This window comes from Diadema antillarum, unplaced genomic scaffold, assembly GCF_040938485.1.
Source record: "Diadema antillarum isolate AM-2024a unplaced genomic scaffold, OU_Dant_1.0 seq00000160_RagTag, whole genome shotgun sequence".
Taxonomy (NCBI): domain Eukaryota; kingdom Metazoa; phylum Echinodermata; class Echinoidea; order Diadematoida; family Diadematidae; genus Diadema; species Diadema antillarum.
In genome coordinates this window covers 2,200,880-2,219,935 of record NW_027271231.1, presented here as the reverse complement: position 1 = coordinate 2,219,935, position 19,056 = coordinate 2,200,880, and the positions used below count along the sequence as shown (strand labels likewise).

The 19,056-nt window shown below is 37.4% G+C and overlaps 1 protein-coding gene across 1 annotated transcript; it reads right to left on the bottom strand.

Annotated features, from left to right (window-relative positions):
- Positions 1–12,782: 12,782 nt before the first annotated feature.
- Positions 12,783–17,318, bottom strand: LOC139727952 (purine nucleoside phosphorylase-like; the record flags this gene model as incomplete). The annotated part of the gene is made up of 5 exons (XM_071638923.1): positions 12,783–13,281; positions 15,146–15,336; positions 15,935–16,110; positions 16,495–16,598; positions 17,126–17,318. Coding segments are annotated over 5 exons (879 nt in total), but the record flags the coding sequence as incomplete, so codon positions are not given.
- Positions 17,319–19,056: the final 1,738 nt, after the last annotated feature.

The following is a 19,056-nucleotide window of genomic DNA, read 5'->3' as shown; positions in this document are numbered from 1 at the left end:
TGTCGTTGTTGAAACAGACGGCAATTTCCCATGGATGAGAGCTATACCAAGATGTCACTCTGTGTGCTGAATGTTCGAGAAAAAGTCCCATGAAATAACCTTGTAATAAACAAGATTTCTGAAAGGTGTTATTTGCTGTGAAGATTTCATGTTGTGTCATTGAGGTAGCCTCTCAAAAAGAGAAAAAGTAAAAGTATTATCAGTGCACACTATTCGATCCAGGAATAGATAGATATATAGATAAATAGATAGATAGATAGATAGATAGATAGATAGATAGATAGATAGATACATACATACATACATACATACATACATACATACATACATACATACATAGATGATATATAGAAAGATAGATATATAATGGTTTTTATCCAAATAATGCCTGGCAACCAGGGGTTGAATTGTACATGAGTGAACATGCCTTTCACAACAATTCATTCATCGAACACATATAAGAAATACATTAGTTGTTCGAACTACTAAGAGCTCTCCAACGTGCATTCACGAATACACACACTATTTTAAACACATACACACAGACTCACACATTCACACTCACTTACACACACACACACACACACACACACGCACACACCCACACGCACACACACACACACACACACACACACACACACACACACACACATACACATGCTCACACACCCACACACACCATCACACACACGCAGGGTGTTTAACCCGGTGAAGTGGTCCCGCCTCACATCCAACTGGACCCCATGGAAAACCAGCTTAGCATACGTGGCATAGCTGAATATGGGCTATCTAGCCATCTTCTCAGATGGAAATGAAAAAACAAAGAAACACACACACACACACACATCACATATGCATGCACACACACACCACATGCAAATATAGGAAAATATAGTTGTAAATAAATACAGGCCGGGAGTCGTTTCCAGTCATTGTACGTGTATGATCATTGAATTGATTTGTCATACTTGCAAGATTATGAGTCCAATGATGTTATATCATTAAATAACAACAAAATTTAAGAACTGAAAACTCAAACATTCCTCCCAGCAAATTCCTGCCCTTCGTGTAAGTACACGGATCAGTATCACCGCCCAGTGGTCTCTGGGTGGAGGAGGTTGGGATGGTCATCGGTATAGGAAGGTATATAATAACTTAGCTGGGTTTCCTTTTCACAGCTCTAAATGCATCCTATCTATAGTCAGGTTACGTCAATGCGTTTTTAAAGGTGACGCTACAAGGAAACAGAAACAAACAAAAATGTCACAAGGAAAGTATAGATCCCATGGCTATCATTGAATTTCTGATGAAAGGCATAACAACGAGGAAATGGAGATTCAAAGTCATTGATAATTGTTCTGCGTGTTTTGTTGCATTCTATAACAAAGATGTAAAGAAATCACAAAAGAGAAAAGGCACTGAAACAACGAACAACATCCTCCTTCTCAATCATTATCTCCACCACAATAAGCAGAGCTATAAATCACATAGTGTTCTTTTTTCTTTATTATCATTTATTTTATTTTTCCAAAGTAGTTTCGCCACACTTATTAAGGTTTTAGCTTCCACCTACATAATAAATCTAATTATACTTTTCACTCCTTATAGTCATTGATTACATTACCTCTCCAAACTTATTTCCCAAATATTTTTATTAAGTGTCCAAGGAACAGTATTAGTTGAAAACATCTATCAATAGTTTACTCAAAGTCAAGTTCAAGATGACTAAGAAGGGAGGGGCACGAATGATTATTAGCTGTATATAATAACGTGCCCGGCTTGCAGGGTATCTTGTTTCTAGCGATATAACTGCCAAACTGATCTTCGCCTAGACAAACAAGATGTGCTATTAATGGTCTTGAACAAGTAATATCAAGTATCATCGACAATGGATGGATGCATGCGGTATGTAAGAAATTATTTTGACGTTAGAAGTGATTGCACCGTTTTAAAGCCCGACAACGTACGTTGTCGGCAAGAAAATGTGTAGTGTAGAAGAGAAGCCTGCATCATATCTAAATGCTCACCTTGTAACAAACTATATCACATGCTATTTCATAATGTTTTGCAAATAGACAAATAGTACACATTCTGGTTATGACAAGGGTGATGCCGACATCATTAGTTCAGCTAATGTACGATTAGTATTTATTTTGACCTCATCCTGCTGGAAAGAACACAGTGTTCCACAGTATGTTCACATTGTCGATTAAGTGAAAACGCTTGAGTTTAACGGTGTGAAGATGTGTAATGACTGGCTATCCAACTAAGTATACAAACCAGTGCGGATGACGATTTGACCATTTGAGGTTTTGAATCACGATCTATTAATGTGCCAAATGTAATGGAAATAACTGCTTGTACATGTACAGCGTGATTGTCTTTGATGAATAGCATACCAGACAAAGAATGCAGTAGAAATTCCATTGACATCTGGACTTTATTCACAAAAGTAATGTTAGTTGCTACTGCACATGAAAATTAGCTGAAGCGCCGGTGTTCACTCATAACTTATAGCACTGTGTATCCTATATTCACGGTCACATTTTGGTTGATAGTTTTGCAACTGCAAAAAATGTCCCTGTCGAAGCCATAAACGCATTGCAATAGCAAACACAATCTCAATTCAATTTCAATTCAAAGTTTATTTCATTTTTCGACAAAACATATAAGTTACACTTCTTTTGACAACAGAGAATAAGGTAAACAGAACATTATGTATCGAAAAGAATATAAAACAATTGAGGAGGACCTTATAGTAATTATACATTGTAGTAAAAAAAAACAGAAGTGATCGAAATAAAGTACATGTATAACTTTGCTTAAAGTGCGAAAAATGGAGAGACCCATTAAAAAGACAGAGCTTGTAGAATGTGGGCCCCTCTGGAATAATAACATCAATGGAAAGATTAATCGAAGCATCATAAATACAAAAGGAGAGGGAAAAAAAAGAGGAAGAAGTCTGGAAGCCCACTGAGAACTAGATTCACAGATAAATACACTTACTATTATAGACGTGAACAACATAGGACAAGACTAGACAACAAAACAACTGCTAGAGAAAAGGCTGTACGGGACAAAACGGGATGGACAAGACTAACAGACGCGAACAAACATGAAACAAGACTAGACAGCAAAACAACTACTGAAGAAAAGGCTGTACGGGACAAAACGGAATGGAAATGATGAACAAATAGAAGACAAAATAGCAAACGAAAATGCACAACAGAGACAGCGATCTTCGACAGAAGCGTATCAAGAGAAACAGAAAATGGTTGTGGAGGGGAAAAAAGTGATTGTAGCGTCTGAAAGGAGAAAAGCAAGGAAATGAAGGGACGTGAGAGCAAGAATAAGACAGACATTCATGTCTTTGACTCTTTTGGCGAAAGCGTAGATAGCAACAGACATCCAAAAGATTACAATTTATTCTTCAAAGAGGAAAAAGTAAGTCTGTATGTGAGAAAGAAGGCCAAATGGCTAGTTGTGTCCTGGAAAGTCATACGACTGCAATAGAAAGGACTTCAGTCTCCTCTTGAAAGAATGTATGGATGGGGCGTTTTTTATGTCATGATTCAGAGAATTCCAATAATTTGGGCCGATATAAATAAGTGTATCTTTAGCAAGAATCGTGCGTAAGAGGGGTAAATGAAATTCATTGGAACGCCTAGTGGGATATTCATGAAATGATTGGTTTTTTAGGAACATGGAATTAAAAATAGACGGAAGCAAATTGTTACAATACTTATACATAAATTGGCCTAAATTATACAAAAATAAGTCTTTAATTTTTAAGAGCTTATTGGAGATAAACAATCTGACGCGAAGTATGAAAGATTTTTCCCCTCAATGTAAACACAAAAAGTCAGGGGTCTTTTTTCCTGTTTTTGTTTTGATTTGTTTTGTTTTGTTTTGTTTTGTTTTGTTTGTTTTTTGGGGGGCATTTCTTACCTCCCTCGCATGTATGCACATAAGATAATGCACTACGCATGTACAAGTGAAACGGTAAATGCACGTGTGCATACATGCGGCTAATTGTGTGTGTGTGTGTGGGGGGGGGGGGGGGAATGTGATGTTCTTGTTGCTGTTTTTAGGACTCTTTGGCCCGAATTCACAAAGGTGGTACAAATGAAACCATGGTTTAAACCATGGACAAAATCCATGGAGCGCCAAGTGTCGCATGGAATATTTCGTTACGAAATCAGTCATTGCGTCGATGAAATGATCATTTTGTAACGAAATGAAATTATTTTGTAACTAAATGAACATTTCGTCCACGAAATGATAATTTCGTTAACGAAACGGTCATTTTGTCGACGGAGTGACCAATTTCGTAACGAAATAGTCCTTGCGACACTTGGCGCTCCATGGTTTTCATCCATGGTTTAAACCATGGTTTCATATTTTGTACCACCTTCGTGAATTCGAGCCTTTGTATGAATCAAAGTTTAGTTCAAGGATATGTATCCCTGCTGAACTGTTCGTGCGTGTTTAATATTTCATGTACGAACCTACTTACGTGCGTTTGTATATTTCCATGTTCTATTTTCCGTGTTTTCTCTCCATATTTCAAATTTTTCTCTCCGTCTCTCTGTCCTTATCTCCCTCTACCTCCTTTCTTCTCTCTTTCCCTATCTCTCTCCACACACACACACACACACACACACGCTCAGTACATTCTCAAATCCCGTTTTAATAAAGCATTTCAAACTAGAGCTACCACGACAACGTCCGGGTATCGTCAGAGTAATCTGTTTTGATGTTGTTGTTTTTTGAAACCCCGCCTGTGAAAACGGTAACGGACGTTTCCACGGTAACTATTGCCATATTCTACCCTAGGGTAATCACCCCGACAACCCTTCTATTAGAACGCTCCCGCGGTAACATTCCTTGGAGGGTTCCATGATTTGCTCCCGCGGCGATTGCTCCAATGAAATCTCTGCATGCCAATAAGCCAAACATAAGTTCCCTAAACGCAGAAACATAACCCCAACCCTAATCCTCATCTTCACATCAAACTAAACCTAAAACTCTATCACAACCCTTATCCTAATCGTAAGTCCTTGGAGAAAATAAGACTGGAGCAGTTGTCGCAGGAGCAATCGTCGTGTCACCGGTCACACTCAACACGCATGTGCAATATTGCAGACAGGAAATTAATGATTGACACGCCGCACGCCGATCAGGTGCATGGTAGGTACAAATTTGTATATGAATTCTCGGTATAGTATCGCAAATGCGCAGAAAACTTCTACGTACGCTGAAGAGCTCTGTCACAGATGCACTGTGGGATTCCTCGGTGTCACTACTGTTCGCTTCCGGTTGTCTCTCGCTAGTCGCAGTTCCCATATAATTCAATGGAGTTTTTGTCTATTGTCTTTGTCTTTGTATTTCTTATCCTTTAATTCTTGTCATCTCTTGAAGAAATGTATTTTCTGTTTGAATTTCCTGTATGCGTGTCATTTTGTAATGCGCAGTAGAGTATATTATTATAGTAGCTGCGCAATATAAATGTCCTTTATTATTATTATTATTATTATTATTATTATTATTATTATTATTATTATCATTATTATTATTATCATTTAATTCAGCTTTAAAGAGTAGATGTTTTTAAATTCTACTGATTTGCGGTCACTAGAGTCATGGTTCACTACTGCAAGGCTTCAATGTGCTGGTCACATGATGGAAAGCGAAGAAATCTTCCACAAAAAATACCCCTGGATAAAGACAGAGCTTGATCTGAGTGCATGTGCAGCCAAAACCGGGACAAGTTTGTCTCGTGAGCTATCCCATAATGCATCTAAAACGCTGCTCTGCGCACGGCACCTAGGTATTGGCGATACCGAAAATTGTTAATGAGGTCTGTTAAAACAGGGTTTCAGTATTGCTCCTCCCACCAAAGTATAATGTACATGTGACGTAAGCTCTACCTGATAGACTGTTTTTGTCACGCATTCAGATCGTATCAGGACAATTACCCTCCGGCTAATGACTGGTTAGTAATAAGGTTAGAGTAAAGATTAGGGTTAGGGTTAGACTTGTATAGGGTTAGAGTTTGGATTAGGGTCAGGGGAAGGGTCTGAGGTAATTGCCTAGACTCGTCACCTTTGCAATTAAACCGCTGCTGGCTTGCGGTTGTTTTCAACGAACATTATGTGCTTGCTTGCAATATCATAAATATATTACGAACATTATGTCCCGAATTCACGAAGGTGGTACAATCTTTTCGTAACGAAATGAACATTTCGTTAGTAAAATGGTCATTTCGTCGACGAAGTGACTGCTTTCGTAACGAAATAGGCCATGCGACACTTGGCGCCCCATAAAAAACTACGGTCTTTGTCCATGGTTTAAACCATGGACAAGATTGTATACCACCACTATGTGCTTGCAATATCATGAATACATTAGGCATGATATTTTTCATGTTTCTATCTCTCGACCGGTGACTACCTTTAATTTGCATTATTCAAGTGTATTTCTAAAATTGATTCTTTGCTTTTCTTTGCCTAAAATTGTCAATAAACTAATTCCCTTTTCGGCTGTTTACACTACAACTTTTGGAATGAATGTGAAAAGAATAAGTTGTATATAGATGTATTAGAGCCTAATGATTAAGCACTAAAATGACATGAGTGAAACTAAAAAAGCTGCTGTCAATAAGTGTTATAGTTCTTGTTGTGTCAACTTCTTCATGTATTCCTAGTCGAAACTATAGGATGACCATTATTGTTTGCAGAGGATATTCACATTTGTATCACAGAGATTCCTGCTTTTAAACTGAGAAAAAATAGGATTCATTTGTTCTGTGTCCGTAGCCCTTCCCAGGCAGTCATTGTTATGTCGTTATGTGTCTGCGTATCAATTTCAATTCAACTAAAATTTTACTTCATTCTTTTTTTCGACAAGAACACACTACGCACATTATTTTCTTTGGAGAACATGATAAGAAAACAATGTGAAATGAACAGAGTAGGCCTTTACAATAATTGCGCAACCTTAAAGTACTTACACATTGTCATGAAAATTGAAATGATCAAAATTACGTAAGCAATACCCAAAATGCGAAAACCAGACATTCAGTGCCAGAGGGGCCCACTGAGCCTATGATGTGTTATGTTATGTCTTCATATGTCTGTGGTCCATATGTGAACATGATATTAAAAGATTCTGCTATATAGGATTGACAGCTCAAGCCCCTTTTAGTCTCAGTTAAACTCCTCTTGCTTGGTACTATTCATCAGCATTATTTTCTCCAAAAAGAAAAGGAAAACACCCAACAACATTCCGAATCCTAAATGCGTTGTCACACCTGAATTCAAAGAGTTGACAACGTCTATGCTGATATCAGAAGGACCAACTCGTTGATTAAATTTTTGCCGGGTCATTACTGTTCTGTTTAGCATTCCAACTGATAATCAGCGATAATGGAGAAATATTGAGAAAGAAATCCAGTTTGCAATTAATCCCCTTCGGTGGCCTTGTAAGACCCAGTTCCCTTGTATTCAACGTGCAGCGTTGATAGGCCTAACTTCAACCAATTGTCAACAGAGATCTTTTTAAGTTTCCTCGTAAACTTTACCTGGATGCAGGACAGTGGGACAAAACTCAATATTCCATTGTTACTGGTAAACATTCTCAGGGGGAAACCCCTGATTATTATGTGATTCTTTAAGGCCGTGACCAGTGCGTTGGTCTATTGCGTCTTTATCGATCACATGGCAAATGCAAATAAATATGTGATTAAAAAAAATCGTGCCATGCTCAGTTTGTCTTTTAACTATTTCCTTTTTTTGGCTCTGCCATTGTTTATTCATAAAATAACACCCACTAGGCTTAGAAATGCGAATGATACATGTATTCTGCCTTGTGTCCGTTCCTTCTCATGTTTGACCCTTAAAATGTCTCTTTTCCTCAAACGACAGATCAAAGCATGCTAACTCATGGGCCTTACAGCCCATGAGTTCGACACTAAGCAAACAATTAAGGCCCATGAGACCAACATTAAGCCCCGTGTTGTAATGTCGAACTCGTGGGCTGTTTTTACCTAGTGTCGAACTCATGAGCCTCATTTGCCTAGCGTCGAACTCATGGGCTGTATGACTCGTGGGCTGCATGACCAGTGGACCTTTTTTTCCAACGTCGAACTCATGGGCCGTATGACTCCTGGGCGTCGGTCTCGTGGGATGACCTCAAATATTCCCACCCTCTTACGATTTACTCTCCTCGAGCTTTTGAGTAGAAGTTGATTCAATATCGAGTCTTTAAATCTGAATGATATCTTTAGTAATCATATTAGACAATATGGTACAGAAGTGAAGAATATTCATGAAGCATGTGAAGCCGAAAAAACACGAAAAAGACACTGATGAGTGATCTAAATTTTCAGTCGAGCTCTACATGTTTTTTATCGAGTAGATCATGGTACACCTGATGAGTTAGAAGTCGTGTTTTAAACCACAACAACAAAAAAAAAATCCTTTTCGTGCTTTGATAGCGTTCAGAATGCAGAATTAGCAAAGCTGCTGGAGAATGTAGGAAATTCCATTTCGTATACTAGTATTGCAAAAGATTGATGAGGCGCAGACTCGTATAATTTCACGGTCCATGAATCGTTTCTTTCTCTAGTTTGTCTTTTTTTGATTGCATTCCTTGCGGCGCTTGGTAAAGCAACGACACTCTAAATTGATTGTCATTACCATTTAGTTGCACAAATACACACACGCATACACGCACACATACGAAGAAGCAAAGAATGCACTCCAACATGCACTCATATAATACTGAAAAAAGTGTATAGGTCTATTTAACACTTTTAACTGTTGTTCCCTCTTCCCCAAACGGGGTTATGATTGGTAGTAAAAGAGAGTAGTATTGATGTTATTAGCAATCGGTAATGGTGGTGTAGTGGTAATAGAAATGTATACGGTGTAGTAATTGTCTGTAGTGGTGGTGATGGTAGGGTGATGTTTGTTCTTCCGTAGGTTCATTAATCAGAAAATGAACTAAGGTTCGTTATTCCGAAACAAAGTCCCTATACCTAGACGTTTGTTAATCCGAATATTTGCGGCTTTTCTCCAAAGGATCGTTAATCCGAAAATGAAAGAAGATTTGTTATTCCGAAGGTTCGTCAATCCGAAAGTGGAATGAGGTTCTCTCTTTCAAAGGTTCGTTAATCAGAAAATAAAAAGATGCGTAAAGACTCATTTTCGGAATCACGAACCTTACTTTGTTTTCAGATTAAAGAACTTTCAGATTGTCAGAAGAACGAACTTTGGGTTTGTCTTTGTCGGAATTTCGACACCTTTTCCACGTGATCATACCTGTTTGTTTGTTGTTTTTTTCCTGAAATTGCATGTCTATTGTTTCACAGGTTCAGCCAAGTGGCAAAAAAAAAGATCAATGAATAAGACTTATAATAAAACTGAACTACAAACATGAATTCATTATACGAAGACTGAGCAATTCAAGCATCATTATTATTTGATGACACATTTTTTCCTCAATATTATTGTTGTGAATGGTTAGAATGATACCATAAATTATCTCGTAATAGGCGATAGCAAGGTTTTTCCCTCTTGTCTACAGAGTATAAATTGGGACTTAAGTAAACATATTACAAGAAGTGATTATGGAGGATATGAAAAGTAAGACTGGCATATTGTAAGGATTCTTTTTTTTTTCTGATTTTACATCCTCACGCATCTTCTTTCTTTTTTCTGATCAAACGTTGTCTACTACGGACGGGTAATTTGGTCATCTGGCAAGTCAGATGTTTTCTTAGCTATATCCTTTTCTTGTTGATTAAAAATGTGCAACAGAAGAATTATTTACGAGTCTCAATTCGTCAGTCAAGTTCTCTTCATTGCTGAAATGCCGACCGCTAGCAAAATCATTACTATACCAGAGATGAGCAAATGATTTGTTTAATACATGTAATTACATTGCAGCGTGTTTCTGATAAAAAGTATTACTTCTTATTCCCTTCTTCAACTCGGAGAACTTGAGCATGTATTCAAACGTTGGTATCAGTTACTATCTGCGTCTGCGGGTGTTTGTGTCTGTTTGTGTTTTTGCATGTGTGAGTGTGTCTGTGTGAATGTGTGCGATGGATCGAAGTATGCATACCCATGAACTTCCTCTTGGCCGCAAATTTATTATTAAAGTGTGTGGACCTTATTCGTGACACTGGCAGACAGTGTGTGGCACTGTGTGTGACGTCTCAAAAAAGTTTTACCCCAATCTCCCTTCAATTCTATAACTTTCCTATACAAGAACAAGTCGATATAGCAAAGGAGACACGAGTATGGACTGTGACATGTCAAACGCGATGAAACAGCCAATTTACTAAAGCTTAAAGGTATGATATGATTTGGTTGAGAAGAGGCTTCAGGTTTCCAAGTCTTTGTGAGATAACAAGAAAAACCTCTGATAAAATATGAAAGAGCGTACAATTCGACGAGGAATTTATAGTTTATTTGATGAAAATTGGTTTAAAAATGGAGGAGATATCCAAAACAAAGGGATCCTAATAAAAAGTGGGGCCCAAATTTTATTAGGAACGCTTTGCTTTACTTTGTTTTTGGATATCTCGGCCATTTCAAAACCGATTTTCATCAAATAAACTTTAAGTTCCTCCTATAATTCATGCCCCTTAATATTTCATGAGTGTTTTCTAAATATCTCACAAAAATTTAAAAGCTGTATTTCAATGTCAACCAAAATTATACCATCCCTTTAACATATATATCATCTTGCCTTTTATTTGTTTTTTCTTTATCTGAAATCCTAATACTGCCTTGGCTAGTAACCTATGATATACCCAATTATGTTTTTTCCTTATCTGAAATCCTAATACTGCCTTGGCTAATAGCCTATGATATACCCAATTATGTTTTTTCTTTATCTGAAATTCTAATACTGCCTTGGCTAGCAGTCTACCCAATAATGTCGTGATTAGAATGTGAACTTATTCTATGTACAAAGCATTACGTAATAGCATGCGGTATCTACAATTTATAGTTTGTCACAAGGTGAATTTGATATCAAGGCTTCTTGCTTCATTACACATGATCTTGACGACAACGTTATTCTGGCTTTTATACGGAGCGCGATATGCCTTCAATATTTCATTTAGGTATACTTCTTACGTCAAAAGAATGTATTACAGACCGTATCCATTCATTGCCGATGTCACTTGATATCATTTGTTTAAAACCATTAATAGCACATCTTGTTTGCCCAGCCGAAGGTCAGTTTGGTCTTTGTATCGCTAGATACGAGATACTCTGCAAGATTACGTCATTATAGCTAATATTGATATAAATTACTTGTGGTTTTCTTTTCTTTGTCAACTTGAACTTGCCGATAAGATACTAAGTAGGCTATTGATATTTAATGCTGTCAATTAATTATTCTCAGGCTTTGATAACCCATGGAAAACTTTTGGAAAAAATCCCTGAAATGGTGTGGAGACAAAATTTGACAAAAAATGACCACACCACAGATCTGCCTACGGAGTGATAAGTAAAATTAGGCCAACGTCATGTGAGTTAAGCCTGTATAAGTTTTGCAAAGCCATTTGCAAATAATGATAGTAACAATACAAGGAGCGGTTCAAATTCAAATATACTCTACACAAAACAATATTTATTTATGTAGCTATGTCTATTCTGGTGGAGATATGGTTGAATGCGGAGCAAATATTTTCCAATGATCAGTAAATGTTGAAAGGCAGATTGTATGCTAATGCTATTATCCCTATTTTTCGGGATTTTACACCCAATTTTCCCCCTCCAACGCATCCCAGATAAAATGACTGTTCAAGGTAAAATCCCTAAACATCACAGTAATAATCATCGCACGATGTAAATATTTGTTAACAAATAATCGGTGAATCAGTCACATCGGGCGCAAGGCCAGGATTCTTCAAGGCAGGGGGTGTTTCATAAAGCTGTTCGTAAAGTTACGAACAACTTACGAGCGACTGGTGATCAGTTCTGACGTGCTATACTTATCAGAATTTCCATAATTCAGCACAAGAACTGATCACCAGTCGCTCGTAAGTCGTTCGTAACTTTACGAACAGCTTTATGAAACACCCCCCAGGGTGGGTAACATGTCAAGATGGTGGGGGCGGTGGTAGCCTAATCGTGTAATCTGTCACCTCTTGATCTGCATGTGTGCGTTTTCACTGTGCGATACTTGTATATTGTATATTACAGTTTATGGAGGTAGACCAAAGGGAGAGGGGGTAAAAGGGGTGGCCCATTTCACACGAGGGAGCTTTTGAATGTGTAAAGTTGAAATTGAGCGATCTAGTGCACACTTTAGAGGAAATCTCAATTTTCAGTCGAAAAAGGTGAAAATTGATATTTTGAGACAATGTGAATGGTTAAATGATATTTTCATCTCCTGATCCGCGTATCCATTGTATATGGAGGTGGAAAGAAGGGGATGAGTGTGGGGAAGGGGTGACACCGTCCATCCCGTCACTGAATTAGAATTGAAATTGAACGATCTGGTGCACATTTTCAATTGCAAATTTCATTTGCAAATTTCAATTTCAAAAAAAAATCGAAAAGTAAGAAAATATTCAGATACATTATGAATGGCTAAATCATGGTATTTTCACCTTTTGATCCACGTATGCATCTTCTCTGGACATGCTGGAGATGAAATAAAGGGAAGGTGTGTTCCCTCTCACACAAAGGAGCTTTTGTATTTTAAGAATTGAAATTTAGCCATCTGGTGCATACTTTGGTGGTATATGTACCTTTTTTGTAAAAAAAAGAGTAAGAAATCTAAATATTTAGATGCAATGTGAATGGCTTAATCAAGGTACTATACAGTGCTGTATTTGTCACTTCTTTATATGTGCGTCTTCGCTGTGTCCCTGCCATTGCCTACTGTAAAGTTTATGGAAGTGGAGGGGGATCATTTTTAACCATTTTGAGCGGGTTCGTAAAAAGAAAATCTATCAAAAATGCTACGCCATCAGTACTGTCTCACAGGTGTTGGTCAAACAAGAGGCAATTTGATTGATTCTTATTGAAACATGAAGGCATCAATCTTTGTGATCTTGGTCCATTTTTTCCACAACACCCGCAACAATATCCTGCAGCACCCCCGCTCGCCATTTTGATTTTTCCAACACGTCTTCGTGGCTGACCGTCATGCCGCTGTGGTAGTCGGTTATCGCCATGTTGGTCACCAAGGCCATACCCAGGGTCCTCATCCCACAATGCCTTGCGGCTATGACTTCTGGCACTGTGCTCATTCCTGTCGAAAAAAGAATAAGATATGTTAGACTTTATATGGTGAATTGACTTTTAAAATCAAGTGTTCGATATCTTCGAAAATAACAATGAAAACAATGATGATGATGATGATGAGAATGATAGTAATAATAACAATCAAATGATGATAATAGCAATAACAATAGTAATATTCATAATAATGACTGTGATGATAATAATGATGATTATAATAATAATAAGGATAGACTATGATAAACAACTGCTAGTACAAATAGTACATTCCTTTTTAGGTTAAATGATTATACATTCCTTACTAAATGTTGACACTTAAATTGCAGTAAATTACTGTTTATCAATACGTATTCTTCATACAACATGTATGTGGACATTCTTAGCTGAATCTATGTGAGTCAAAACAATGTCAAAAAGCCAAAGAACACTGACCTTTGACACTGATCTTTGACCTATCACTACTATCATGATAACGCAAACAATAAATTCTGCCCTGTTCACTGTCAGACAGGTCAGACAAGCAAAAATCTATGAAATGGGGGCATTAAGTTAAAACCCTCAAAATTTTTGGTGATAGCGCACTCGCTTGTTCTGTCCAGGGACGTAAACCTCCCTGTTCTGTCTATATACTCGATCTTGTAAGGTCTTTAAGGTCTTTAAAGGTCCTGTTTTCCTTTGGGAGCAGTGATTAAAAAAAGTTCAAGATATCACATTTGATGCATATGTGTTGGTCTGTTGTATCACAAGACATCTTACCATAATTAATATATTTTTTTTTGCAATAAAGCCTATAAGGAAATATCAGTATTTTTCTCAATAAACCATAACTGTTGACAGTTTAATCTTGAAACATTTTTATCATAACTATTGTTAACGTTTTGTGTATTTAGCAATATTTAACATCTATTATAAGGATTCAAATTTTTACAGTGATTGTTTCTATCCCTATAACTCACATTTTAGAACTATTTCAAAGCACTAATGCTGGGTTCTCGTTTCATCTGCAAATGGTAAATTATGCCTTTAAGGGTCCGCTTTGTGTTCGCGTTTCTAACCACATTCTGTTGAAGAATTCCGTTCACATTTTGTACAGAAGCACGATACACTCCGGGAATGGCCAAAAGACACTAACCTTGCTTCCGACGTGTGACCAATGAGAAAAATCTCTGTGGAATGGGGGTATAAGCCATGATAAACCTCCATACAAGTTTTCAAGAAAATCCGTCAAGAATATGGATGGCATACTAGAGCGCACACAAAAATATATCATGCTTCTGAACTTTAAACCAGTAAAAGACGGAACATTGGAGGCAATATCAGTAAAAATTATTAGGTCTTAGATTCAACTAGGATAAACGTCTATATAAAATTTGAACAAATTTGGTCAAGAAATGTGGCTGGTGTATATAGAGCACAAACAAGTAGACCCTCAAAAATCTTTCTTTTTTTTTGTATAAAGACGGAACAAGGGAGGGCGCTATCCCCAGAAGTTCCGAGGTGTGTGTGTGTGTGTGTGTGTGTTTTTTTATAATACTCGTACACCTCCATACCGAATTTGAATAAAGTCGATTAAAGAATACAGCCATAGACCACACAGAAGACATGGACCGAAATGTGACCTTTAACCCTCTAAAAGGCAAAGAGCACCGGGGTAGCAGCATTAAAAACTCTGCTGAGTCTTTGTTCTCATGAATTCTCATGAACATTTGAAATTCATGAGATACCAGGAATGTAAAGTGAAATTAGCGATAAGACAAAAGAGAAACATTCCTATACGAAAAGTCGTAGATGAGCCATAGATTCACTGCCTTAGTGAAATACAAATATTTTCTGAAGGTACATTTTCATCGCAGTATGTGTCTTGAATTTCCTACCGACAACATCGGCTCCGATTGCTCGAAGATACCGGCACTCGGCCGGGGTTTCGTAGGTTGGGCCGCCGACCATCACATACACGCCCTGTTTGATGATCGAAGACACGTGAAGGTTTTCTGCCACCTCAAGAGTCGAATCCCTGAGCTCGGCATCATAGGCGCCGTTCATGGCAGTAAATCGACCTCCGAACCTTTTATAGGGAAATGGTATCATGCGGCAATGAATTTCTATGAGATTTTTTTTTGTACAATATGATTAGTTTCGTCGCTCTCTGTTTCTTCTATAGAATAGCTCTTCTTTTTTTATTTCTTCAGTTCTTTTTTGTTCGTCTGTTTTATGTTTGATCTTCTTCTTTTCTTTCTTTCTTCAGCCTGTGAAATGCTTCCTCTTCTTCATTCTAGTGGGGGCTCTGCGGTGTAATGGATAAGACTCTTGGCTGATACCCTTTTCACGCTACTCACCTGATCACCTGGGAGATTCGACGGGAAATCAAACGTTGAAAACCCGAGGAAAAAAAATCTTGCATACAGTGGACTCCCGTTATAACGAAGATCTCGGGACCGGCAATTTTCTTTCGTTATATCGAAAGAAGCAATAAAAAAAGAAATCATAGAACGAATAATGTAGCGGCCTGAATTTCTCCTTCGTTGTAACCGGAATTTCGTTATAACCGTGTTCGTTTTAACGGGAGTGAACTGTATATTCACATTGTCATAATGATCATCATTTAGAGTAAGATTTTATTTCAAATGAATAAAAAGGACATAAGAATGAGGTCACGTGGTCACCTGTCATCATTCTCGCCTGTGAGGGGGTTGTTTCCGGAGAGTGTTGGGATGCCGATATGATCGATGAACAGCATGATATCCCCCACCTCGTAGGCGGGGTTCAGTCCCCCACAGGCTGCGGTGACAATCAGTGTATCTACGCCCAATAATTTCATCACACGTATCGGGGCGATGACCTAAGTTGAGACAGAGAGCATTCTCACATCACACGTATGACGTAGATAATTGTTTTATTATTCGTATCATAAATTGTAGTTATCTCTATGAACTCTCTGGTTGCCGATATAACAAGCAGTGGTGTGCAACCATGATCCGTTTCATTATTAGTATCTTTGCTGTCCATACATTCAACCATTCGTTTCTTCCTATGCAATTTTACATGCATACAGAAATTGACATGTATTTTCATTTCAGTCGTGAGTTTTACTTGGGAGCAATACCCCCTCTTGCTCCATCCTTTTCATGATAATGATACTGTACAACCCACATCCTTTTCGTTTTGCGGTTAGGGAACGGGGGGGGGGGGGGGGGTGGGGACACCAGTGATGATCAGTTCCTACCTTCCAGATGGGGTAGCCTTCATAGAGATGAAACCGCCCCTGCATCATCACCACAGCCTTTCCCCTCAGCTTCCCGAACGCAAACTGGCCAATGTGACCATCAACTGTATTCAAACGAGAATAGAGCAAGGTAAGTGTAAATATCTCATTCATCAAAATAGATACTAAAGAAAAGAATTATGCTATTGAAGACTACTGCTAAACTTTGTGGTTTTAAAGCAACTGTAATTATTTCTCCAACGTGTTCTGTAGCAAAGGCTTCTCTTTTCTTTACCTTAACGTAACAAAATATGAGCCTAACAGAGATGAAAGTTCACAATCGATTAATATGTTTGATATTACAAATATAATATGAATTTAAATTTCTAAAGGCCTCCTTGTGCATTGGCTGGTTTCCGTATTTGTTATGTTGCTGTGTTTTTTTTTTATGATTGTCGCCAATTATCATCTTTAATACTTGACTGATCTGAACTGAATCTACTCACCATAAGATTGAATGCTCAAACAGCATGCATGCAACGTGGTAATATACACAGTTAGCACGATGATTGAAACTGATGTTGATATGCATTACGACGTCCAGTGATAATTCTTTACACAGTCATATCTCAGCTATTTCAGCCCAACCTACCAGTACTGACGGGAAAGCTTTGAATCTTCTCGTATGGAATATTGTGTCTCTCGTCCAATTTGTCTGCCATCCCCGTGAGTCCACTGCCGCAGATGATGCCAATTTTCGGACGATGCGGTTGCTGTGATAACAGATATTCTGCCATGGCCTTATAGTTCTCGTATGTGTACCTGACGACGATGAAAGCACCATTACGGCAGACATCATTTTTAAATCATTTCCTTTACTTCGCCGATATGGAAAATAAAGATGAAGAATTCATTATCAAGACGATGATAATAATAGTCATGGAACAAGCACATTATTCAATGCACATTGAGAAATATTATGCAATGGAAACTATAACAACAATGGTGGCGCTATCCCACTACTATTTACAGCATGCATCCTCTTCTCAGTAAGGAAGGAGTTTAAAGGGGACCTCCTGATGATTTTCAGACTTTTACATTTGAACAACTGTAAATTAGTTATCCTGCATGAGTACAGAGTTTCACAATTTATTGTAGCTGGGATGAGAAATAAGAATGTTTTCAAAATCTGTAACAAATTGCAATGAACAAGGATGATGACATCGCAGCATGATAAGAATGCATGAGTTGGGGCTCAAGGAAGCAGAACAGAAGAAAAAGGGATCCATAGATACTGCACAGGTGAACTTGTTAAGCAAGATGTATTGTAATGGAATTACACTGCTACATTTCTGAAATAATTGAGGCTCGTATGTCATCAACATTGTTCAGTGTGATTTGTTTAAGATTTTTCTGAGTATTGGTTTCTTTGCTCAAGGACCACAATAAATTCCACATTTTAATGTATACACGTAGCTCTCGATTTGTGTACTACATGATGTGAAATTATGAAAATCGTCTAGAATGCTTTGTCACTGACTGATTGCTGACCGAAACTCACATTTTGTTAAATTCCCTCAAATGAGTAGGAAAGTTGTTCGGCAAATGACATCAACATCTCCTTTAATCTGCATGTCTGGTTGTGACAGATATCACTGTTTCTTTAGAACATGGAACTTACAGATTTATAACTAGCTTAATCTACATCCGACCAGATCTATGTGGGTATTTTTAAATGAAATTATGATAACTGTTAATAAAGAAAATTATAAAGATTTATATTTATATTCATATTTACATTTAATAAAGAAAAGGTTCTGGAGCAGCCTTGACAACACTCTCAAAGATACTCTGACTTTTCTTTCCCTTTAAATCAAAACTGAAAAAATATTCTCATCCTCACAAAAACAAATAAATAAAAGTCATCCTCATAAAAATAAACAAATAATAATAACTAAATGATAAGTATCTTTTTTATATTAAGAGTTTGTGTTTCACTATTTGGCAATTGTTATTGAATTTCAAGTTTCTACCCATGCCTTGGCGACCTTTCCTGAAAACCAAATTGTAGACCACTCGTTTTTGTTTCTCTTTTTTCTTTGTTATGCCTATGTTTAATTTTGTTTTCCTGCCTGTTCCGTCCCTGCTTTCGTTCTTGTCCTTGTCATAGTCCTTTCTTTCTGTTTGTTTCGCCTGACGTCATGATATCAAAATCATCATACATGGAGTCCTTGACGGATCTTGAGATGCCCTCATCTTCTAGAGTAATTCACAAAATTTACTAGCTATGCTTCTCTAGTGAATTCCTCTTTTCCATATATAGAGTTATGAAATAATATTGTATTGCTAACTTGTTTATTTATCTGAATATAACAATAATGTTGTTGTTTTATTGAAACGTATGTGATGCAAAGTTCCTTAAAATATTATGTTCTCATGTAAGCGTTATATATATTGCTTTGTATTACTTTATGTGGAAATAAAATCACTTGAATCGAAATTGAAATATGTTCCTACATTCGTTAGTAGATGTTAACATTCGTTTATTGAACAATTCTGTTTGACAAAAAAAAAAGTAGCTGA